The sequence below is a fragment of the Nansenia antarctica genome (assembly GCF_963989245.1).
Source record: "Nansenia antarctica genome assembly, chromosome: 4".
Taxonomy (NCBI): Eukaryota; Metazoa; Chordata; class Actinopteri; order Argentiniformes; family Microstomatidae; genus Nansenia; species Nansenia antarctica.
The window spans coordinates 57,372,345-57,395,995 of NC_137689.1; the positions used below are offsets into that span (position 1 = coordinate 57,372,345).

Genomic DNA, 23,651 nt, shown 5'->3' on the forward strand with positions numbered 1-23,651 from the left:
CTTACAATATGTGGTGTGTTACTGTGATCATTTTTTCATGGTAGAAGGTGACTCATTGTGTATCTGTGTATGACACACTAAGGACTTACAAAGGAAGATTCCAGGTTGAGAAATGTTTTAATTAATAATTACAGTTTTGCTGCAAGACTTGACTAACACCATATAATACAGAGGCTAGTGCATTTACTCCCATTGTCTGATGTCACAGATGTTGGGATCTTTAATATACTGTGGGCTCTTGTGGGTCACTGACATGAATCCTGTGGAGGAAAATATGAACAGGACTCATTACAGGAAGGACTGAATTGCTGCTTATAAACTATCTCCATGGGAGCCAGTGCAAGCTTGTCCCAGAGACATGTAAAGCTGAGGAACTCAAAGAACACAGTTCTTCTTAGCAGCAGCACAAGAAGTCATCTTTCATTGATTCTCCAGTTTTTACATTTCTCTGGTGCAAGCTTGCACTGGCTCTCTTGGATGGAGTGCAATATTGTGCAAGCGACTATTGAACTTTGATGCTACTACTACTTTATATTAGTCAACACTAAGATTATTCAACCAAGCCATGGCCCAAATCACTTTCACAATTACCGGTAGTCATTTTGAGGACTTACCCATTGAGTGAGCTTTCTTTATTGCTTTTGAAATGTCCTTCTGCTTTCGACCACATAGACCTGGGAACAGAGTACAAATCTTAATATGAAAAGTTATTATGTTTGGTGATTATGATACTGTTTTTAAACCTTCTACAGTTCTCACCTGTTAAGTGCCTGCCATAAATCCTGCCTGTGTGTGGGGATATGAACTGGGACAGCAGCTGTAGGGAAGAACATTTTGCACATTTAGCAAATGGTAAAATTACACAATCCCTAATCGCTACTCAATACAAAGTCTTTTACCAACCTGAACATTCTTGTAATCCACTGTGATGTTGCAGAGAAGGCAGCTCTTCTGTGGCTGCTTGTAGGGATTCTCCATCTGAACAGGCTAATGGGGGAAAATGTCAAACACTAAATCAGATATTCTCAGTCCTCAAAAGGGGTAGAGATTATGACCTCCATAGCTCGTGTGTAGATAGGTGAATGCATAAACCACAGTAGCAAGTTTATCAAGTAAAGCCTGGAATGTATATAGACGCTTCACATACTTTCCATTAATTTAGGCAACTGCATCTTTAACATATTAAGATATCACTGGAGTGGAAGGCATGCCAGAGTTAGTACAATATCATGAAAAGGAAATGGGCAACAGGAATATCTCTAATGCCATTGGATTACCATGTCATCGTTCTTCTGGATTACACTTGACGTGCCCGAGAGTCTTCTGACACATTGCTCTGAGAAAGGAGAAAAGAAAAGTATAATTAGAAACATGTAGTAGTAATCTAACGTTATCATGTGTGTGTGACACAGTATCCATCATGACATTAGCCACGTTTAGCTAACGTTACACAGTGGTGAGCACGCAAGTAAGATCAAACACAACTGCCTAGAGATGAAATGTATGTATTCATAAACCTTTTAACAGAAAACGGATCTCTTACGTGTTATCCCATGCTGTGAAAGGGTAAATTGTAACGCTCGAAGGCTTCTCATAGCTTGCATGTTGACCTGAAGGACACATCCGGATGTTGATGGACGCAACTTCCTGTGTTCATAATACTGCTCCATGATACCGTTCCTACGACACTGGTTCCTACAAGCAACTATAGATATTCAATGTTTTTGGTGATTTATTAAATACTGCTAACACAATTATCATACCAGCAACAACTGTGTAATCATGTATTCTAATAATACCACAAATATGACCACATGTAACACACTCATCAGCAGGTACGGGTCGACACATTTCCGGATATGAAGTTACCATCTGCCCTCGTCTCTGATTGGCTTAGCTCAATTTAGTCGGCTAATGTTTACACATTCGAATTGTGAATGAGCTTTACAGCCATTGCTCTTTCTTGTTTGAATATATGCTTTGACATGTTTATTTGTAGATGCCTGAGATGAGTGGTTGTAGCGAGGAAACTAATATTCTCATTAATAGGCTGCTAAACTGGCAGTGCCTGGTAGTTCGGAAGTGTCACTGCCTGCGACCTTAGCAAAGATGATGACTAACGTTCGTTTGCTTAGCTTTTTCTTTTGAAATTAGTTAGATGAGTGCCGAAATGAGTGCTGATGAAAATCGAGAAATCAAAGTAAAACGAGTGTCTTCGAGGAAGAGGTCAAGGCCAAGGGACAGTCTGCGAAGCCAACTGACGCCTGTCCGAAAAAGAGCAAGTACTTTGGGACGCCAGTGTCCTGACACCACAGGACAGACGGTCAGAGTGCAGACCAGAGCCATGAGTGATGTAAAGTTCAGTGAAGTAAGTTAAGTAGCATGCACAGGACACACCAGTTTTATTTCATTACTGATAATTATGATGTTCGTGCTAATTCCAATATCATATATACCCAAGTACCTGGAAGACCGCAATTGTATCTCCCATATTTAAGTCAGATGACCCCCAGAACATATGCAACTATCGCCCAATCAGCATTTTACCTGTGATTTCCAAGGTTGCCGAGAAGTGGGTATCAGAGCAGCTTGTTTCTTTCTTAAATAATGGTCCATTTAATCTCCATCCCATGCAGTTTGGCTTTAGGGCCCATCACTCCACTGAAACAGCTAACTGTCTCATCTTAGAGAAGGTCCGAGCAATGGTTGACAAAGGAGGTGTTGTTGGTGCTGTGTTTTTAGACCTTCGCAAGGCTTTCGACACAGTCAACCATAAGGTCCTTATTGCCAAACTGTCTGTTTTTAACTTCTCCTCATTAGCACTCAAATGGATTGAGTCATACCTAACTGGTAGAAGTCAACATGTTTCTGTGAACAACCACCGTTCATCAGCTCTTAACCTGTGCACCGGTGTACCAAACATCTGGCTGCTGCCAAACTCATCACAGCTATGGATCAGATCACAAATTGGCTGAACCGTTCATGCCTTCAACTTAACGTAAATAAAACTGTAGGAATGTTTTTTACTAAAAGACAATGTAACATTGTGTCCAATATATTAATCTCAGGTAAAAATATTAGCATTGTGCCACAATTTAAATATCTGGGTATCATTATTGACTCCAATCTGTCATTCAAAACACACATTAAGAAAGTATGCCAATTTGCCAAAGAGTCAAGTTTAGCCTAACCAATTTTAAATATATCAGAAATGTAATGACTTTTAATGCTGCCAAATTATACATGAACGCCATGATTATGTCACATCTGACATACTGTTTGACAAGTTGGGGCCAAACTAGCAGCTTGTCACTAAAGCCACTAGCCATTCTCTACAAGCAAACCCTTAAAGTCCTGGATCAGAAGCCTAACAGCTCTCATCATTGTACTATCCTAAATAACCGTAAACTTCTGAGCTGGGAAGATGTGATCAAATACAAAAACACCTGCCTGGTCTACAAAGTCTTACATAACACTGCTCCTCCTCCTCTTAACTCATTCATAACCCAACGTAACAATACCAGTCAGAGCACCAGAAGTACCACACGAGGCGACTTTCTAGTCCCATTTAGGAAAAGTAAATTTGGTCAATTATCATTCTCTGTTATAGCAATACAAAACTGGAACTCACTACCTACCTACATAAAAAATATACATACATACTCCACCTTCACAACACACCTTAAGGCATGGCTTTGCAATAACTATAACTGCATACATTAATTTCTGTCAGATGTGACGTGTGTGTTGTATGTACACCTCTATCTTTGCTACCCGCCTGCATATGTCTGTGTGTGCTTCAATGTCTGGATGCTGCTGTGCCTGTATGTTGCTGTGTCTGTATGCTGCTATGTCTGTATATTGCTATGACTATTTGCTCTTCCTTTGTCCCCTTTGTACTGTTCTTATCTCATGTACTGTATTGATGTTGCTGCCATTTGTGCTTGAATGTCTTGTCTCCCCGGCATGTTTGTGCTTGCTCCAATTGTGCTTGATATGTTTGTATGTCCTGCTCCATTTGTTTGTGTTTGCTGCAATTGTAATTTTTTAAACTAATGTATTTTATTTTAGGGAGCCTATTGTCAACTGGCCCGGGGACTACAGCTGGAAATTAGCCATGTAGGCTAAAGCTGCTCCATTTACTGTTGTTACAGTTAATTAATGGGGACTGTCCACGACATCATAAACTAATAAACTAAACTAAACTAAATATTCATTTTTGCTCTTTTTTTGCAGTATTGCAGTGACAATGATGATTTATTTGGGGACTATGACAGCATTGTGGGTGACAGTTCCTTCCTGACAAAGATGGATTCCATAGAGCATAACGTGAGGCAGCATGACATTGATCATGCAACCAACAGAGACCCTGTAGATCATCAGCATGAGAACTCTGACTTCACTGCATTGCGGCCATCAAGACACAGCTGTCTGAAACAACCTTGCGATGACAGTCTCACTGACTCTATTCTAGATGGCTTCAGGGATGAGTCCTTTACAGACATGCCAAGCTCACAGCTTGCTTTTCAACAAGACATTCTCCATATCGCTGAGAGGAAACCCTGCTCAGGAGAGGACACAACATCTACACCTTTGAGAAATCCAGAGAGGTCTGTCAGCACTGAAGATAAAGATGAGAGGCATGCTGTAGCACCGGTCGTCCCCAAAGCCAGAAAGAGCATGTCAGAACATCTGAAGAGAGCCATGTTGGATAATGCAGGAGCTCCTTCTAGTGTTTCGAGGACTTCTGTACAGAAAGAGGCCGTTGTTACAGAGGAAATCAGCTTTGCCATGCGGGCAATGGAATCTATCTCCATGGAGACAACGGACCTTGGGCCTTTCTTTGGTCTTCCCACGAAAGTGAAGGAGCTGATAAGCAACGTTCGAGGGATCAAAGACTTGTATGGTGCTTATCACTCCATCACTTCCCTTTATCCCTTCCCCCATCTGAGTGTCTGTCCTCCTTGTAGTTATCTATGTGATCCTGGAATGTACATGATTTGAAAATGTGTGGTTGTCTTGTTAACTTAGCAAACACAGTTTAATATTACACCAAAAGCTGCTAGCTTCTATGTTGATTATGATTAATCTGAGCTCATGGTTAATATTCGTACTATAAAGATTAATTGTCAACGTCTTCCTGTGTTTCAGAATGGCAGAAGACATGTCTAAACCTGGACTCTGTTCAGCAGAGAAGGAACCTCATCTACTCCCTGCCTACCAGTGGAGGGAAGACTCTGGTAGCTGAGATTCTCATTCTTAAAGAGCTGCTGTGCCGAAAGAGGGACGCCCTCTTCATCCTCCCCTATGTATCTCTGGTGCAGGAGAAGGTACATGGGGTTCAAGACTAGACCACATAAACCTGCTTCAGACTTATCCTTCTTAACTATGTGCTTGTGGGTTGTATTAGGCTATTATTTGTTATAAAAAGTATACTGTATCTGTATGCTCATTTCACTTAAAGTTATGCGGAATTTCACAAAAGTTGTTGATGATACTGTTTGAAATAGGTTTTGAAGTATAGTAATGAATCCCCAGGTTCGAGGGTTGGCCAGTTTTGGCCTTGAACTTGACTTCATGGTGGAGGAGTACGCTGGCAGTAAGGGCAGGTTCCCACCAGTGAAGAAAAGGAACAAGAGATCCCTTTACATTGCCACCATAGAGAAGGCCCACAGCCTGGTCAACTCCCTGATAGAGGCCAACAGGCTGGACAATGTGGGTCTGGTGGTCGTGGATGAGGTACGAAACATTTAACTTACTGTGTGAGATCCGAGAGTTATTAACTATACTTTTTTTCTTTAACTATACTTTTTTTCTTTCTTTCTATATCAATAGAAACTAAGAATGAATCATCTGTTTGTATGTATTTAATGCAAATGTGCTAGTACTGTATCACAATATTTGTTGATTTATCTTTTTAGCTCCACATGCTAGGTGATGGCAGCAGAGGTGCTATTATTGAGATGACCCTAGCCAAAGTTCTTTATATCAGTAGTAAGTGACCTTATTCCAAATCCATCATCATTATGGCTGTGCCGAAGATATTTTCAAAGTCCGTGGAAAATTGATCCTAAATCAAATCAAATTAAAATGTATTTGTCACATGTATCGCATACAGTTTTTGTTGACACAGTGAAATGCTTTGGGACCTTGCTCCATGCTCAATGACAGCAGTCAGCAACAATGAACAATTCTATAATAAGTAGTAAAAGTGACAATCCTGTATTCTTACTCGATCCTGTATTCTTACTGTGTTCTTTAAACATACAGAATCAACTCAGATCATTGGGATGAGTGCCACTCTGGGCAATGTTCAAGATCTTCAGACATTTCTGAGGGCAGACAATTACACCAATGACTTCAGACCAGTATGTCATTATCTAATCATAGGCTAAAACTATGCAACGCTTTTCAATATTCTGATGCCTCTTTTTACATTGTGAACATTGTGAAAATCCTAAAACATATATTCCTTTCAAACGTAGCAACAACCAATATAAGTGTACTCCCATTTCAGGTCCAACTGAAGGAGTATGTGAAACTGAAAGACAGCATTTATGAGGTGGATCCCAAGGAGGAGGAGTGCTTCAGACTCTCTCGGCCACTGAACTTTAAGGTATTTTTGTAGTGATCAAAACCCAGAGTGTTTTCATTATTTTTATATTTATATTCATTATTTTTGCGTCATCAGTTGTATATTGAATGATGCTCTACCAGTGTCTTCTTAGCAAAGAAGTTGAATACAAATTACGATGAAAACATCTGCTAAGAATGGTGAGACATTTGTGTTTGAAATCTTGAAACCAAGCCAACTAATCTTGTTCTGATTCTTTAGTACTCCAGTGCATTGCAGAAGATGGATCCTGATCACATTGTTGCCTTGGTGACTGAGGTTATTCCAACCCACTCATGCCTTGTGTTCTGTGCCACCAAGAAGAACTGTGAGAACGTGGCAGCGATGATCTGCAAGTACCTGAAAAAGTAGAGATTTCCCCTTCACCTTTATCAACACCACTAATGTACATTGTGTCCAAATTGCTAATTGAATGCAAAGAGTACAGTATGTGCTTTATGCCCATACATATGCTTTTGTTCCCTGTCTGCTCGTAACTGTGGCCATCCTGTCCAGTGGATGTGATTGTTGTGACTGACCCACCGTGCTGCTCCGTGTTCCCCAGGGGCTTCCTACAGCACAAGGAGGAAGAGAAGGCCGTCTTGCTGCGGGAGCTGAGGAGCAGTGGGAATGGCTCCCTGTGTCCTGTGCTCAAGAAGACGGTCCCCTACGGCCTGGCCTATCACCACAGTGGGCTAACCAGCGAGGAGAGGAAACTGGTGGAGGAGGCCTACTCTGCAGGGGTTCTCTGTCTGCTCACCTGCACCTCCACCCTGGCTGCTGGGATCAACTTACCTGCCCGCAGGTGAGCTTGGTTTCCCTCAACATATACATTGACAGTAGTTGAATTTCTCTGTCTGGTAGAGTTTATATAGACTTATTTGGATTGCAACTATTTTGTGTGCTTAAACCATTGTGTTGTGTGCTTAAACCAGGGTGATTTTGCGTTCACCGTATATGGCCGCAGACGTCCTGAAGACGAGCCAGTACAAGCAGATGGTCGGGCGAGCTGGACGGGCAGGGATAGACACTATGGGAGAGAGCATTCTCATCCTACAGGAGAAGGATAAACTCATGGTAAGCAACCCCACAACTGTTACCTTAACATGACTCATTTATGTTCTAACTACAATACTCACCATCACTAAGGTTTGTATTTGTTAGTGGTTGTTTGGCTACTATCTATTGCATCTTACCATTCTTTATTTGCAGGCCAAGACGCTTGTGTCCTCGCCAATGGAGAACTGTTACAGCAACCTAATGCATGACAATGGAAAGGGTTTACTGAGCCTCATCTTATCTGTCATTGGATTGAATGTGAGTACTCACGTGTGGCTTGCACCCACAGTTTCAGGAGCCCATGAACCACATTTGGCCATAGACTGGTTTGAGTTGGCATGTAAAGCCATGTAAAGTGAGTTTGGATTTCCCTCTGAAGCAAAGCATGGTATTGATTGCTTAATTGATAACAATGTTTTGTGTTTTTGTCTCCATTCAGATCACTAACACCTCGGAGCAGGTCGGGAGCTTTATGTGTGGCACCTTGTTGTCTGTCCAGGAGACTCAGGTGTGCTTGGAGAGGAGTCTGTGGGAGATTACACAGGAGTGTGTGGAGCTTCTGAAAGAGAAGGGCCTCATCACCGTGTCCACAGATCCACAGGACAGGACTCTGCAGGTCACCAAGCTCGGGAGAGCTACGTTCAAAGGTCAGTCACTTATATTATGGTTTTAGAGTCAATTCCATTTCACAACCATTTTGTAGAATTGGATAAGGACGATGTTCATACATGTTCTAGACAATGTACATACAGTATATATTACTTGTTTTTGTCATCAGTGCTGCAGTCTTAAGTGTAGAACCCCATCTCTTCTCCCTAGGCTCAGTGGACCTGAACTACTGTGACGTCCTGTATAGAGACCTGTCTAAAGGTTTGGAGAGTCTGATGCTCAACAGTTTCCTACATCTGGTCTACCTGGTCACACCCTATGACTTGGTCTCCCAATGCAAGCCTGACTGGATGATATACTTTAGACAGGTTAGAGCCTCAGCCCTCAGTTGCTCCTTAGTTGTCTACATTAAAGGGATAGTTCACCCAATCAACACATTGGTTCTGTTTATCTGGGCACTGTAACAGCTAATTGTAGGCATGTTTAACCAAAACTCAATGCAAGTCAATGGGCACTAAGTTACCACGTTTGTCGTTCTATGCTAAAAAACGTAGAACAATTAGCTGTAAGTTACAGTGCCCAGATAGACAGAACCGAAGTCTGACCTTGTCCATAGACTCCTTTCAGGTTAAGGAACCAAATGTGATAATTTGGGTAAACAATCTCTTTTGCGTAAATTTGTTGGGGAAAACCACAAGTAACCTTTTTTTCTGATGCAGGTTTATAACAATATCTTTGGTATCAATTTAGTACTGTTTTTTTTTTTTGTATTAGTGTTCTCACCAATGCAATTAAACACAAGACACTGTATTATGTAAGTGGTTTGATTTGCCCATCCATTCCAGTTCACCATGTTGTCTGCTGTGGAGCAGAAGATGTTTGCAGCAGTTGGAGTGCCGGAGAGTTTTGTTGCCAGAAAGGCTGCTGGCCAGACGGTGAAGAAGGTAAGAAACAACATCCAATGTGCATGATCATGTTATTGCTGGATACAGTACATAGACGCTGACGCCAGCACAGACTGATTTTCACATCATTGACATACACATAATTTGTTCTTTATTTTAAAGGAAAGGGATGGTATAACTTTTTGTCAAATCAAGAGTATCGTATTTCCACATCTCAAGGGGTTGTGGGATTAGGATTGTCTTTAAATCCCCGTCCTGTGGAGAGAGAAAGACAGCGATGCTGAGCTGGGAGGTGCATTGCTGGTCAAGGAGGCCTTGTCTTGGCCTGGTCTATCTGGTCCAACCAGGGCTTTAACTTGTATCATCGAGGTCCAGCTTACCCTTTTCTAGACATAGCTGAGTCAATCAATTACATTTTTTGTAATGAAATAATTTATTAATATTGCAATATCTTTTCAATGCTTAAATATGCTTTATCGGTGAAGTCGGTTTAAAAAGTCTGGATCTTAGCCGCTTGGAACTCAAGATGGGATGTGGCCAGATTTCTGTGCAGCCTCCTCTGCCCACTGAGCCTCCAGCACAGTGACATGTAGCATGTTGTGGATGGATGAGATGGGACGTTCACCTGGAGGGAGGGAGAGTAAATATCAGTAACAGTAACTGTAACAGCTAATGGGGATCCATAGAAATAAACACACAGACTCACGTATTATCTGCTTCTGGTCCTCATGGGCAGCGACAGCCAGAATGGAGGCAGGGAGAGGCTCCTGGTCCTGGACATGGACAGCAGGCTGCTGGGCCTGTGGAATGGCAGCCATGAAGAATCCAGGTGGGGGAGCAACCTGGTAGAGGTTGATGTCTGGGTTGGGAACGGTGCAGACGCTGGCCATCCTCTGCATGTGCTGGTTGGTTCTGTGAGTCTGGCGCTCCTCCTTGCTCTGGGCCAGGGCCACATACAGGGGCTTGGTGGCCACGATGCGGCCGTTCATCTCAGTCACAGCCTTGGTGGCCGCCTCAGGGGAGGAGAAGCACACAAAGCCAAATGCCTTGCTGCGTCCGCCCTCCATCATCACCTTTGCACTGGTGATCGTTCCAAAGTGGGAGAACTCTTTGTGCAGCTGCTCATCATCCAAGCGGTCATGCAAGTTCTTCACATACAGGTTGACACCCTGGTAGAGAGAAACCCTGTTTAGTGAGATGTTTTTCATCCCTCAAATACATCAACAATGTTTACCATGACTATCACCTTATTTTACTTATACAGTATATGTATATTTCTTTCATAAACACACACCTGGTATCTGGTCCTGCAGCCCTGCTTTATCTGCTCAAACTGGCGCTTCAGCACAGTCTGGCGCTCTCCTCTCTTCAGGGCACGGCCCACGTAGATCCATCTCCCATTTATCTCCTGGCCATTCATCTCATCAATGGCTCTCTTGGCATCCTCATGCCTTTCGAAGTTGACAAATCCAAAACCCATGGATTTACCAGCGCCATCAGTCATGACACGGACGCTCAGGGCTGGTCCAAATCTTTCAAACCTCTCCTTAAGGCGTTGGTCATCCATATCCTCTCCAAAGTTTTTGATGTAAATATTAGTGAACTCTCGAGCCCTGGATCCAAGTTCAGCCTCTCGTTCATCGCAAGATTTGAAGTGTCTAATAAACACTTTTCTGCCACTCAATAACATGCCATTGAGTCTCTTAATAGCTCTCTCAGCGGCCTCCTGGGTATTATACTGCACAAAGCCAAAGCCTTTAGAGCCATTCTCATCAGATGCTAACTTGCCGGAAAGGATGTCCCCAAACTCAGAGAACATGTCGTAGAGGTGCTTGCTGTCAAAAGTCTCCACTAAATTCTTGATGAAGATGTTGCCGACCCCACTATTCCTCAGAGAAGGGTCACGCTGAGACCACATGATGCGCATAGGTCTTCCATTGACGTCATCAAAGTTCATGGTGTCCAGGGCACGCTCTGCGTCAGCTTGCTGGTGAAAGTTGACAAAGGCATACCCAAGAGATCGGCGTGTTATCAAATCCCTGCACACTCTTATAGAGATGATTGGACCAGAAGGGCTGAATTTCTCATGCAGCATTCCCTCAGTGGTGTCCCTGTGGAGATCTCCTACATACAAGGAGGCCATCGATTGAATAGACACACTAGGATTCATGTCTGCTGACCGTAAGATTGGAAAAAGTTTGGAAAAGTTTGTGAAACAAATAACTGTCTGTCTATCTAGCTCTTCACAGAGGACTTGCAGGTAAATGAACAGCATGTGTACTGCAGATGGATTCTAGAACCCTAGCTGCATGTTCTACATTGTTATGTCATCACACTGTGAGATTCTTAATGACTGGATGTGATGTGTGTAATGTTTTAGAAGAATTCTAACTTCAGTCATTGTTACATCACAGACCATAGCCAGGGTCCATTTAGAGGCCCTTAAGTATGTCTTTCCCAGAGAGAGAGAGTTGACCATATTACACATAGCTGCAACATTTGCAGGAAAAGCACTATGCAAATAAAAAGTTATTATTATTATTATTATTATTATTATTATTATTAGTATACAGCAATCGGACTGGTTGAATTATGTCTCAAAACCACCAAGGCCATGTCCTCTGTGTGTCTCAATGGGAGCTACAGTCCTGGTCCATCCATGTTGGCAGAGCCTTCTGAAAAATCATTTCATAGAACACTTTGAAAGAAGTTGAAACATTTGAAACAATGTAACTATTTATTGAACTAATAGATATTTCTTTGTTCATTCTCTAAACAACTGTTCAACTTAAGTTGAATTCAGCACATTGTCAAATGTTTAAATAACTTTAACTTTCCTCCACTTTGCACATAACTGTGTAGACAGAGAGCTTCAGATGTAAGACTGACAAACAGTCAGATATTGCTTCCAGCTGTTTTACTTTTTCTTTTCAGTAAACCTCATTATGGTTTATGGATACCCAAGTATATCAAAGTTAGCCTTGTTTTGGGGCCCAAAATACCATAACTGTCCCATCTCACTGCTGTGTAATACTGATATAACTACATCTCACTGCTGTGTACTACTGATATAACTACAGTAAACTGTGTAATACTGATATAACTACAGTAAACTGTGTAATACTGATATAACTACAGTAAACTGTGTAATACTGATTTAACTACAGTAAACTGTGTAATACTGATATAACTACAGTAAACTGTGTAATAGTGATATAACTACAGTAAACGGATGCTTGGTAAAGTCTGTCAGTGCTGCTCCACAAGGGATGTGTTAATAGTCTCCATGATGGAGGCTGAAGCTCCATACTGACAAAGGCTGACAGTTTACATGGTGACAGTGGCTGTAGCTGGTCTGCATGGGGAAGGTGAATGCTGGTCGCCATAGTGATGGAGACTATAGTTGGTGTCCATAGTGATGGAGACTATAGTTGGTGTCCATAGTGATTGAGACTATAGTTGGTGTCCATAGTGATTGAGACTATAGTTGGTGTCCATAGTGACTCAGAGGTCTTTGATGATGTTGCCCTTGAGGCAGATGTCGTCTCCTTGGCTGAAGACCTGCATACGCAGCACAAGAGTACACACAGAACCGGGAACGCGCATACAGCACTGAACAACATTCGTAGAATATAAACTTGTGACTGACAGTCACATACATACATACACACACACACACACACACACACACACACACACACTGAAAGATTATCAGCTCATCAATACGAAGTAGGCCTACATGAGAGTACATGCACAAAACGGGCTAACGTTACTCATTAACTGTTTACACAACAGCGTCAGTCAAATCACAGTGTGACAGTCAGATGGAGCATTAGGTAAACAACCAACAGCAAGGTAATGCATATTATCAGCTGAGAAAAACAACGTTTACCTTTGATGACATCGACATGAGCCCTGTTTACCCGTACCTCCGCCGTTCTGTTCGTGATGATTTTAGATTATTTTTGCACCGCACATATTGCCCTGTAATAAGAGCATGCGACCACAGCTCCCTTGTGTCTCGTATTGTCCAAATGTTCCCTGAATTTTAGCTGCATGTTTTTCCAGCATGTAAATCCGTTGTCTATAAAAATTCGACTCCAATTATTTTCCCCTGCCAATATTGTGTCGTTGTTAAATCCAAATTTCCCGCTAAATTCTGACCAATTACAAAACTGTTTTGCAAGCGCGTCGCCTCGCGCATGTTGAGAGCGATTCAGTCTCGATTACGTGAACTGAGTGGAACTTTAACAGGCGATGTCACGTGCGGTTGACTGTTGCATGTAACGTCCATTTCGGACACCAGGGGGCGAGAGAGGAACCGAAACGAGGAACCGAAATCTCCGTTGCAATTCGGTTCGGTAGGTACCGAATGTAAAGTAACCGGTACCATACCGGTACCGGTTTTCGGTACCCAACCCTAGTCCTCATAGGGGATATGGTGAAGGCTTATACTTGAATAGGTTGTCTTAATTCCATTCTTTGGTTAATCTAGATTAATCCTCTTAATGATGTTTTCTTGCTATATTTCATCCCTGGATGGGTGGCGTACTTAACTCATTTAAATCCTTAGATTAAAGAAGATACACACACAGTAAATCTCTAGTGATGTGAACGTGGAAGCCTCTCTTGTGATCATCACCTTGACAACCCAGTAACAAGTCTAGCAGTCATTCTGCACTGTTCTCTTGTACTAATGTGTCCCTCCCCCATGGCTCTCTCTCCCAGAGTGTGGAGCCAGTGGTGGCGAGTCGTCTGTACCTGGCCCTGGTGCTGCTCTCCCTGCTGAAGGAGACTGATCTGTGGAGCGTGGCCAGTAAGTTCCAGCTCAGCCGGGGCTTCCTCCAGACGCTCCTCAGCTCCTCCTCGGCCTTCTGCTCCTGTGTTCTGCATTTCACTGAGGTACGAGCCACAGACCGTCCCCTATCTTCATCACACCAATGTTCACGTTTCACAGAAAAGCCCAGCCAATTGATCCGTCATTGTCGTCAGCACGGTTAAATGTCAAACGCGATGTCAATGATGTCCCTAGACAAGAGCGGCATACCGCTCCTCTGCTCTGAGGAAAAACTCCTTAGTTGTGTCTGTTCTCTGCTCTCCATATTGACCCCATCAATCCCACTGTGCCGTCGCTCTGTTCTCATCAGGAGCTGGAGGAGTTCTGGCCCTTCAAAGCTCTTCTGACAGAGCTGACCCGCAGGCTCACCTACTGTGTACAGACGGAACTCATCCCTTTGATGGAGGTAGCAGGAGTTATGGAGGTCAGTCTGTAATTTGTCAGTCACTACAATTCAGTTTATTGGCATAGCATCCTCCTTGATAAAGTGATACATAGCTTCATCATACTTGATAAGGTGACAATTTGACCTATCAACAAATGATGAAAAAAGGGTATCCATATCTTGGTAATGAGTCAATAAATGAATAGGTATTCAGGCATATCCTAGATGTTGTTTGTCTGCTGCAACCCTTATATGCATTTCCTTTTTACAGGGAAGAGCCAAGCAGCTGTTTGGCGCTGGCTATAAGACATTGGCTCACCTGGCCAATGCAGACCCTAATGTTCTCGTCAAGACTGTGGAGAACCTCTTCAAGAAACAAGCCAATCAACTTGTTGCTTCTGCCAAAGTTAGTAAAAAAAAATCTCTTCGCAGTTCGCACTCAGAACATATGTTGCCCTCTAAAGTCTTATATCCTAAATTTGTGTAGAAAGATTAGTGTTTGAGCATATAAACCTCTAAACAGAATCATCGTCCTCACAGACAAATTACATTTACTGATTAAGTACGTTTTTATAAACTCTGTTTTGGGTGTTTCTCAGTTGTGGTGTGTCTTGTGTTTTAGATGCTGCTGAATGAGAAGGCTGAAGCACTGCAAGAGGAGGTGGATGACTTGTTGACAATGCCTCTCGACCTCCCCTCTTAAAAGAAAAATGTGTGGCTGTTTATTTATTATAGATTACTATTATTTTCCCTGATATTATTGTTTATAGTTGATGTGTGATGTGTTTATTGTGAGTGGAGTGTCTGATTAAAATGTACACACAACCAAACGTTCCAGACATTATGTTTCCAGTAGTAACTGCATCCTTGATTGATGTGTGTAGATGACAGCAAATTACATGACTTGTTGACAATGCCTCTCGACCTCCCCTCTTAAAAGAAAAATGTGTGGCTGTTTATTTATTATAGATTACTATTATTTTCCCTGATATTATTGTTTATAGTTGATGTGTGATGTGTTTATTGTGAGTGGAGTGTCTGATTAAAATGTACACACAACCAAACGTTCCAGACATTATGTTTCCAGTAGTAACTGCATCCTTGATTGATGTGTGTAGATGACAGCAAATTACATGAAGATTTAACTTAGCAATTTCTGTAACATTTGTAAGTCTGCTAATAACATTATGAACCCACACCCAAAAGCTTGTGGCATATATGCTCTTGTTTGCCTATTTGATACAATAAAAGGCTTATCATTAGAGCTAGTATGGTATAACTTAAGTCACTTTTCTTAGCAAATACATTTATGATTTAAAATGAATATTTGGCCAATTCTAACGTGCTATGCGGGTGAGCAAGTAAAGGAGCTATGCAAAAAAATAATCATTGTTCATTCATTCTTAGCTATAACTACATATGGAAATGCATGGTTTTGGACCAAAATAAAGACCGCCCTCACCCTAGGCACCCAAGAGCCTCGTTATGGTTTGTTACATTGTATCCGACAGAACGCACGCTGCAGGACTTCATTGTTTTGATTGACCAGCTGGGCTAAAATAACGTACTTTCTAGTTCAGTCTGACCAGGAAATGCTTTCAATCGCCACTACTACGTGAATTGAGTAGAACGCTATGGATTTAGATATTCCTACACATTTGTAGGGTGTGTGGTGGGAACATGTACAGACTACAGATTTGAATTGTAGGCAATAGCGAATACGTTTAACAGTAGAACTAGTGTGTGTGTAATCATGCAGTCTGTTGTTTTGATCGTGGCGTTGGGGATGATAGGTGTCCTATTCAACGGGATTTGTGTCGGAGCAAGTATCGAGTTTACCAGGGACGAGACGAGTTTGGTATCCGTGAATGTGGACCTTTCTCGGGTGGCGAGACGAGTGAACGAGCGCTTTTTGTCTGTGGCCATAGATGCAAGTCTAGTCGCTCAGGAGAAGTTCATTTACCTTTTAGCGTAAGTACCGCGGTCCGCTTTGCATTCTGTGTTATGAATGCATGCGCTATTGTTTTCCAGTCTACAATCAGTCTTGTTTTAAATATTGTTTAAACATGACAGCAACAACTGATTGGTTTGGCATAAGTTATATTTGCTCACTGTATCGTCATATAGAAAATTGCTACAGTTTGATCTTTAAACATCAAAAATAAGATGAATATTGTTTAACCCCACCAGGTCCCCAAAGCTGAGGACATTGGCAAAAGCTTTGACGCCAGCATTTTTGAGATTTGGAGGGACAAGCCAAGATTTCATGACCTTCAACCCTCAGAATGCATTGGTACATTCAAATGAATATCACAAAACCAATGTGTCTCATACAGGTAAATATGTCATCTCGGTGCTCAATACCATATGCTTGAGGAAGACAGGCTGATGTAGTCAGTTGACTTCCTCATGATTCCTGTTTTGCACTAATGATAGAACAACAATAGATTGATTCACACTGAGCCGCCCGCGGTCTCTGAAGTACAAGTCTCGTCTGTTGAAAGTATTCACGGTAGGTAGGCTAGATATGAGGAAGTTAGTAAGTCAAGTTGATGGACTTAACTACACCAACTACTTAAGACATTTCTGAGGTCAGCCGGTCACTCCGCTCTTCCACATCGGCTGGCAGCCTGGCACTCTGTGGACGCAGCAGTCGTGCAAGTCGGTCACGACTTTTCACTGTCCTGTCGCCCCGCTGGTGGAGAGTCGCTGAAGACCCATCTCTTCAGGCTACATCTTATCAGATCATCGCCGTTTCAGCCAATTCCGGCACCTTAATTGGCCCTCCTAAAGACCTCATCATCCCCACTTCCCCCTGTTTTTAAATCATCTTTGTTCTTCTAGCATTGTACATACTGCCAATGGCCCATGGTCATAGCATAGACTACTTTTTCTTTTGACTGATTGATAGATGATTCACTTATTTAGGCATCTATTTGTTGGAAGTCGCTTTGGATAAAGACGTCTGCTAAATACCAAAAATGTACAGTAAATGCAAAATGTAAAGCAGATACAACAAGCATGCAGTGTTTGCTGTTTTACTGTTATATACAAAGCTATAACACTGTCCAGGCTCATCATTAGATGTCTATTTATTTGATATCCTTTTGTCAGATGATATATGTAAAAGACTGGAGCTGCCTCCATTACTGGAGGAGAGGTTAAAGAAGGAGTGGACTCAACAGCAAATTCTGCTCCAGAAGGAGGAGTTGCAGAAAAAGAGCGGAAAGTTCACAGGTATGAGTTCGGCACAGGTATTCCAACTGTATATCAGTATCTCAACTGATCGCAACACGCATCACTCACCCTCATCACCCTCACTCATCTAATTTAATCAATTTAGTGTAGAAACAAAGGAACATCACCTAATGCCTGTAAAAAGTTTGGTTTTATTGGTTGTTAAGACCTATTTTGTTCCCTTTTTGTTTTCTCCCTGACAGAGTATGCTGTGGATTTGCTTTACTCCTTTGCCAACTGCTCAGGATTTGATCTCATCTTTGGGCTCAACGCTCTACTCAGAACCAGTGGGAACTCATGGGACAGCACCAATGCCAGGACACTCTTGCAATACTGTGAATCCAAACTATACTCCATGTCATGGGAGTTGGGCAATGGTAAGAGTCAGAATTTAAAAAAGAAGAAGAAGAAGAACCATATACTGTGGATTGGGCAATGAGTGTTTAAGTTAATTTTGTATTGCTGTGATAAGGGTGTATATAGGGTCATCATTTTCCACTTCTTCTTTTTTCATGTAATCTGATCTGAGTCATAGTCAGTGCATCATTTTGTAGTTTCTTCAGGAAGTTATTAAAACTAATGTGTCCCCTCTATGTTCATGTGTCACAGTCTATTAGACATGGTATTTCCCAGATAGTTTGCAGATCATACCCTTTAGACTTAATCAGAATCAGAATCGCAGGGTCTAAATCTTGGCCCTCATAAGTCACTCACTACTACTGTATAATATTATACTGTAAACCATCTGTCATTGTGTTTGGTGGATCTACTCATGTTTCACAGACAAGGCTTGAGCCTAGTCCTGGACTAAATCACACTTTCAATGTAAAATCTCCATTGAAGATGCTTTTTAGTCTAGGATTAGGCTTAAGCCTTGTCTGTGAAACCGACCCTATATGTTTGAATCTACATTAAGGGATGACTGACCCTGGGAAGATGTAGACAGACTAAATTATTTGGGTATTGTTGGGTTAAGAAGCTGTTCCCCCTCAGAGCCCAACAGCTATGAGAAGAAGGCAGGGTTCCGGGTAGATGGATACCAGCTTGGCCAGGATTTTGCTCATCTTCGGGAGATTCTGCGTGAATCCAAACTGTACCATAACACTGGACTCTATGGACCAGACATTGGTCAGCCCCGGGACCACCGGAAAGACTTATTGGAGGGGTAAGAGTCCTAGGCTCCTAGGCTTAGTGTGTACTATAAGTGTGTGGTACGGCTCACATGGTAAAAGAACTGGAAACTATTTCGGACATAGGCCTACTGTTGTGCTGCAGTAAAAAAAAAAAAAAAAAAAAAAGTACTTGGAAAAAAATGTCACTCCCAGCGAGAGAACCAAAAGAAAAGAAATTGAATTAAATTCCGATTCTACAATTTAATTATGACATGTGACCTGCATACCTAGCATTATTCAGGCATTACATGAATTCTCCTAACACTATGAACAGAGCAATTAGTGACAGGTTTATCCTGTTCATGGGTGTTTTGTCTTTTCACTGTCAAGTAATACAGTTTAGTCATAATTAGTTGTTCCTTCTCCTTTATCTCCAATTGAGTGTAGATACAAGCCCATAACTAAGGTTGAACAACTAACCTTTTAATCGTTGCACAAGTCTTTTATTCTCCTATTTCAATGGCACAGTATTTTCTTTAGGCTACTGTAGACTTGGCGTCAAATAACTTCCATATCTGCCATGTGAACTTCAGTGTGGATTCTTCTTACATTACCAGAAGTCATGGTGAATGTACTGAATAACTTCTTTACATTTCCTTTTCATAGGTTTTTGGAGAGTGGGGCAGAAGTGATAGATGCATGCACCTGGCACCAGTAAGTGTAACTATACCTCCTGTAGCACACAGTGAAGTATTGTACCATCATGTTGCTGCTGTTGACTGAACAAACACAGGATTAGCTCATAGTGTTCTTGTGCTTTTTTTTTCTTCACATGGCCGTGCCCCATGAGTAAAGAGGAACAGTATGGGCACTGCACAGCCTTCACATGAGCGTGTAGAAGTAAATGCACTGCACACAAGACTCTGAGAATTAGTGTCTTTTTGTATTCCTCAATTCCTTTTATTCATTTTATTCGTTAATTACAGTCATTTTACTGACACTTCACCGATTTGTTTCTGTCATTGTCACTTTGTTAGGAATATCAAATGGATCCTGTATTGATTCCCCCCTCCCTTTTTGTAGTTACTATGTTAATGGCAGAGACACATCTTTAGAAGATTTCCTAGACCCTGAGGTGCTGAACACTTTGGCCGCAAAGACGAAAGAAGTACTGGAGGTAAAGAGAAACATTTTAAATGTAAAGAGACATTTTTCAATTATGAGTAAAGGAAGTTAAACAGGCACCTCTTGTCTCTTGTGTCTCAGGCTATTGACCTGATATCCCCTGGGAAGAAGGTTTGGCTTGGAGAGACTAGTTCTGCCTATGGTGGTGGAGCAGTGGGACTGTCCGACACATTTGTTGCTGGATTTATGTGAGTGTAAAAAACAGTCCACATTTAATGGCACAGTCATGTTTTTTTGTTGTACATCAGTCAAGTCTCATACTCACAGCACTGTCAGTAGCTGATAATTGAGTTAGTGTACTCTCATGAACGAGAACCCATGCTATTAGTATATCGAATTTGCAGGTCACCTGCCAGCCTTGGTCTCATGACCATGATAAATTCACACAAATGCGTTCATGTGTCCCATGAACATGACCTTAATCCAGTGTGTGAGCAGTGCTAATCTAAAGAAGATTAAAGATCATTAAAGGCTTGTTCAACCAGAATTGTTTATATATGAGATCATGTGTGGCTGGTTCTCATTGTTATCTCAGTACTCAATTAAAAAGGATTAACATTGTTTGATATTTGATATGTTGCATTAAAATATTTGTATAAATATCTGTATTTGTGAATCCAGGTGGCTAGATAAACTAGGCCTTGGTGCCAAACTGGGATTGGATGTTGTTATCAGGCAGGTTTTGATTGGCTCTGGGACCTACCATCTGATGGACGATAACCTGGACCCTCTTCCTGTAAGTGTTCGCTTTCTAAGAAATCCCTGTTTCTTGTTTTCCAGTCTTTCAAAATCCTGGGATACTTTTGTATGTAGTTCTAGGACCCTTCCCTATTCAAGATCTATTCACTTACCTACCCCATTTTATGATCAATTGCAATGTTCTATGTAAAATATTGATGACTCGAGGTGCCTGAACTTCCTCAGTGTTTCATGATAAGATTTACAATGACAGTAGGCTATATCACTTTGGCAGGATTATTGGCTATCGGTTCTCTACAAGAGACTTGTTGGACCAGAGGTGCTGAATATAAACGCCTTCTCCATTCTTGGCCAAAACAAGAGAGTACGACTGTACCTGCACTGCACCAACAAGAAAAGGTATTCCCAAACCCAGTTGTACTTCAATAGGCGAGATATTGACTTATCTCATTCAAGACTAACCACTTTTAAAACATATATACATTTTATAATACAATACATTGTAAACGCTTGTAAGAACCAATTAAGTATAACTTACTTAATTAATACTTACTTATTAATACTTGTTCTGAGTCCATATCCTCTCTTCCTTAATGTGCTCCTCCTTTCTCCAGCACAAGCTACAGAAATGGAGCAGTCACTTTGTTTGCCATGAACCTCAGTGAGAGACCTGCAAGGATCGCTTTGCCTTCCCATGTGTCTAACAACACTGCAGAGGCCTTTATCCTGCAGCCTGGGGAGGATGGGCTTTACTCAAGGTACCAGTAACCTCAACTCTCCCATCGATGGACGCACAAACCTTTAGTTCATTGCTTAGACTTGAACTAATTTCCTATTATTTTATTAGTACAAAGGTGTTTTTACATTTGTCATTCTTTCCTTGTTTGTCTTTAGTGTTCCCTCTGACATTGTCACATTAAATGCAGATGATATAGAAAGAGAAAGGAGATGACTGTGTGCTGCGTGCTGTGATCTCCAGGTCTGTACGGCTCAATGGAGAGGTGTTGAAGATGGTGGATGACCGAACTCTCCCTGCACTCCAGGGAACTCTGCTTCCACAAGAGGAGCATCTTCGTCTCCCTGGATACTCCTTGGCCTTCTATGTCCTCAGGGAGGCTCGGGCACTCGCCTGCCAATAAAGTATTTATCTATCTATCTATCTATCTATCTCAGTGACCCCAACAAGGGTGAAGAGAAGTGAAGGTGGACATTAACTCTCTGCTGAGACTTAGGTAGATGGCTCACAAACTCTTTATAAGGGGGTTAACTGACTATTGCACTGAACACTGAACACTGAACACGGAGGGTGTGTATGATTTTCCCTATGAATGTAAATGTTTAAAACATTCCATTTTCTCAGAGAGTAATCTATGTTTTACGTGTACACTGAATTTTCATAATTTTTCAACATGTATATAATATAATATAAAGACATTAGTAATTCCAGGGTGACAACTAATGTTCAGATTCAAAATCTTGAATCTCTTGAACAAATGGCTGTTCTATTTTTGGTCCAGTTCTTCACTCAACAGGGCATTCAATGCTGTACTTTTTGGAAAGAGATTGTATTTCATCTAATGCCAAAAGCTGTAGAGTAAAGTCAACTTGTTTTGTTCCATGATTGTTCTCAGTAATGGTCAGTCAACTGTATTGAATATTAATTGTGCAATTGTCTCTCAGAAAAACACTGTTAAAACCTACTTGTGTACGACAAGTTTAGATAATTATTTTTGTTTTCAAAATAATAAATGCATTAAACAATTCAAGTTCATTGCTCTATTTAACCTAATTTGAGTCAGTGAGAGGCAGCAATGCAGACTTTATTCACATATCATACATAGAACTGGTAATACTACTACCAGCACATATCTGCTGTGACATGGATGCATTGATGTTGTTGACAGATCCCTCACTCCTCCTGTTCCTCCCCATGTGTGATGATGTAACAGAGGGATTTGTAGTCCAGGTTTCCTGCTGGGTCAATGATGGACGATTGGAACATCTGCTTAACCTGAAATGTATCATATGGTGATCAACAAAGGGATTAAATGACATGGGGCCGGTTTCACAGACAAGGCTTAATTAAGCCTAGTCCTGGACTAAATCACACTTTCAATGTAAAATCTCCATTGAAGATACTTTTTAGTCCAGGATTAGGCTTACGCCTTGTCTGTGAAACTGGCCCATAGTGTCTGTAGCAATAGACGGATGTTTGCGCAACAAACGGATCTCTTGTGCAAAGTTGTGTCAGTCTCTCACCTCCTCAGCTGTAAACTTGTCGGCTTGTGTCATCAGTATGCGCTGTAATCTGGGGCAAACATTATTTGATTAGATAGATACACATGTCAATAGTTTCTTACACAGTTAAAATTGATGTAGCACTAAATTACTTGATAATCAAAATTGGATGTAATAATCAACCAGAACTACCGTTATAGACAACTTACTCGTCTTTATGAACATGGCCCTTGGCATCAGGATCAAACATTTTGAAGGCGTTGAGAATGGTATCTTCTGGATCCGTGCCTGCAAGCACATTCATCTCAGAATTGGCATACACATAATTGTGTTTATTTTTAATAAACTAATGGTCAACCACAAGCTTGTTCTTGTAAAAGGGAGTTTTTACCTAGATAAAGATTAGATAATGATAGTTCTTAATTACATTAATGTCACACATTTTGCCCTTGCAGAAGTCAGATAACAGTCAGCTAGTCTCTGTCATGAAGCCTTACCATGCAGCTTCTCGCCAAACAGGTTGAGGAACATGGTGAAGTTAATGGGACCAGTAGCCTCCTTCAGCATGTCTTCAAGCTCTTTGTCCTTCACATTCAGTTTACCTGGGCGATAGATGGGTCACTTAACTAACACTCAATAGTGTAAGTTAACAATCACCTTGTAGGCCCAATGAATCAATGTGAAATATGAAGGTGAAATATGAACTCACATAAGGTTACACAAGTAAGACTTGCCAGTGTTTAAATTGCATGTTTTGATTGATTATGATGTT

General features: G+C 41.4%; 5 protein-coding genes across 5 annotated transcripts in view; 2 read left to right on the top strand and 3 right to left on the bottom strand.

The window, feature by feature from the left end:
* Nucleotides 1-106: 106 nt before the first annotated feature.
* On the bottom strand, nt 107-1,638 carry mrps18c (mitochondrial ribosomal protein S18C). The gene is made up of 6 exons (XM_080528735.1): nt 1,544-1,638; nt 1,278-1,336; nt 904-987; nt 760-817; nt 615-674; nt 107-260 (listed from the first exon to the last, which is right to left on the bottom strand). Exons 1-6 carry the CDS (start codon nt 1,602-1,604, stop codon nt 184-186), a joined length of 399 nt encoding a protein of 132 aa, XP_080384861.1. The 5' UTR covers nt 1,605-1,638; the 3' UTR covers nt 107-183.
* A 2,999-nt stretch (nt 1,639-4,637) lies between these two features.
* helq (helicase, POLQ like) lies at nt 4,638-15,216 on the top strand. The gene is made up of 17 exons (XM_080528953.1): nt 4,638-4,906; nt 5,152-5,330; nt 5,539-5,739; nt 5,922-5,994; nt 6,271-6,368; nt 6,518-6,616; nt 6,836-6,981; nt 7,179-7,418; nt 7,549-7,690; nt 7,826-7,930; nt 8,112-8,319; nt 8,492-8,649; nt 9,127-9,225; nt 13,915-14,088; nt 14,334-14,447; nt 14,680-14,814; nt 15,031-15,216. Exons 1-17 carry the CDS (start codon nt 4,681-4,683, stop codon nt 15,109-15,111), a joined length of 2,478 nt encoding a protein of 825 aa, XP_080385079.1. The 5' UTR covers nt 4,638-4,680; the 3' UTR covers nt 15,112-15,216.
* Nucleotides 9,677-11,356, bottom strand: LOC308154824 (polyadenylate-binding protein 1A-like; the record flags this gene model as incomplete). The annotated part of the gene is made up of 3 exons (XM_080528043.1): nt 9,677-9,811; nt 9,927-10,355; nt 10,481-11,356. The coding sequence occupies 3 exons, from the start codon at nt 11,354-11,356 to the stop codon at nt 9,677-9,679; spliced, it is 1,440 nt and encodes a 479-aa protein (XP_080384169.1).
* A 1,397-nt stretch (nt 15,217-16,613) lies between the features above and the next one.
* hpse (heparanase) lies at nt 16,614-22,341 on the top strand. Its single transcript, XM_080528988.1, has 11 exons — nt 16,614-16,744; nt 17,523-17,645; nt 17,849-18,022; nt 18,639-18,810; nt 19,424-19,471; nt 19,841-19,934; nt 20,024-20,130; nt 20,564-20,678; nt 20,916-21,040; nt 21,256-21,399; nt 21,621-22,341. Exons 1-11 carry the CDS (start codon nt 16,675-16,677, stop codon nt 21,778-21,780), a joined length of 1,332 nt encoding a protein of 443 aa, XP_080385114.1. The 5' UTR covers nt 16,614-16,674; the 3' UTR covers nt 21,781-22,341.
* Nucleotides 22,342-22,550: 209 nt separating this feature from the next.
* Nucleotides 22,551-23,651, bottom strand: part of LOC308155030 (myosin light chain 5-like) — a gene marked incomplete at its 3' end in the record, with an annotated part of 1,498 nt that continues 397 nt past the window's right edge. Inside the window, exons 3-6 of the mRNA XM_080528262.1 lie at nt 23,377-23,481; nt 23,089-23,167; nt 22,901-22,949; nt 22,551-22,652 (exon numbers count right to left, since the gene is read on the bottom strand). Coding sequence (XP_080384388.1) covers nt 22,551-22,652; nt 22,901-22,949; nt 23,089-23,167; nt 23,377-23,481 — 335 coding nt within the window. The remainder of the gene's footprint in view (nt 22,653-22,900; nt 22,950-23,088; nt 23,168-23,376; nt 23,482-23,651) is intronic.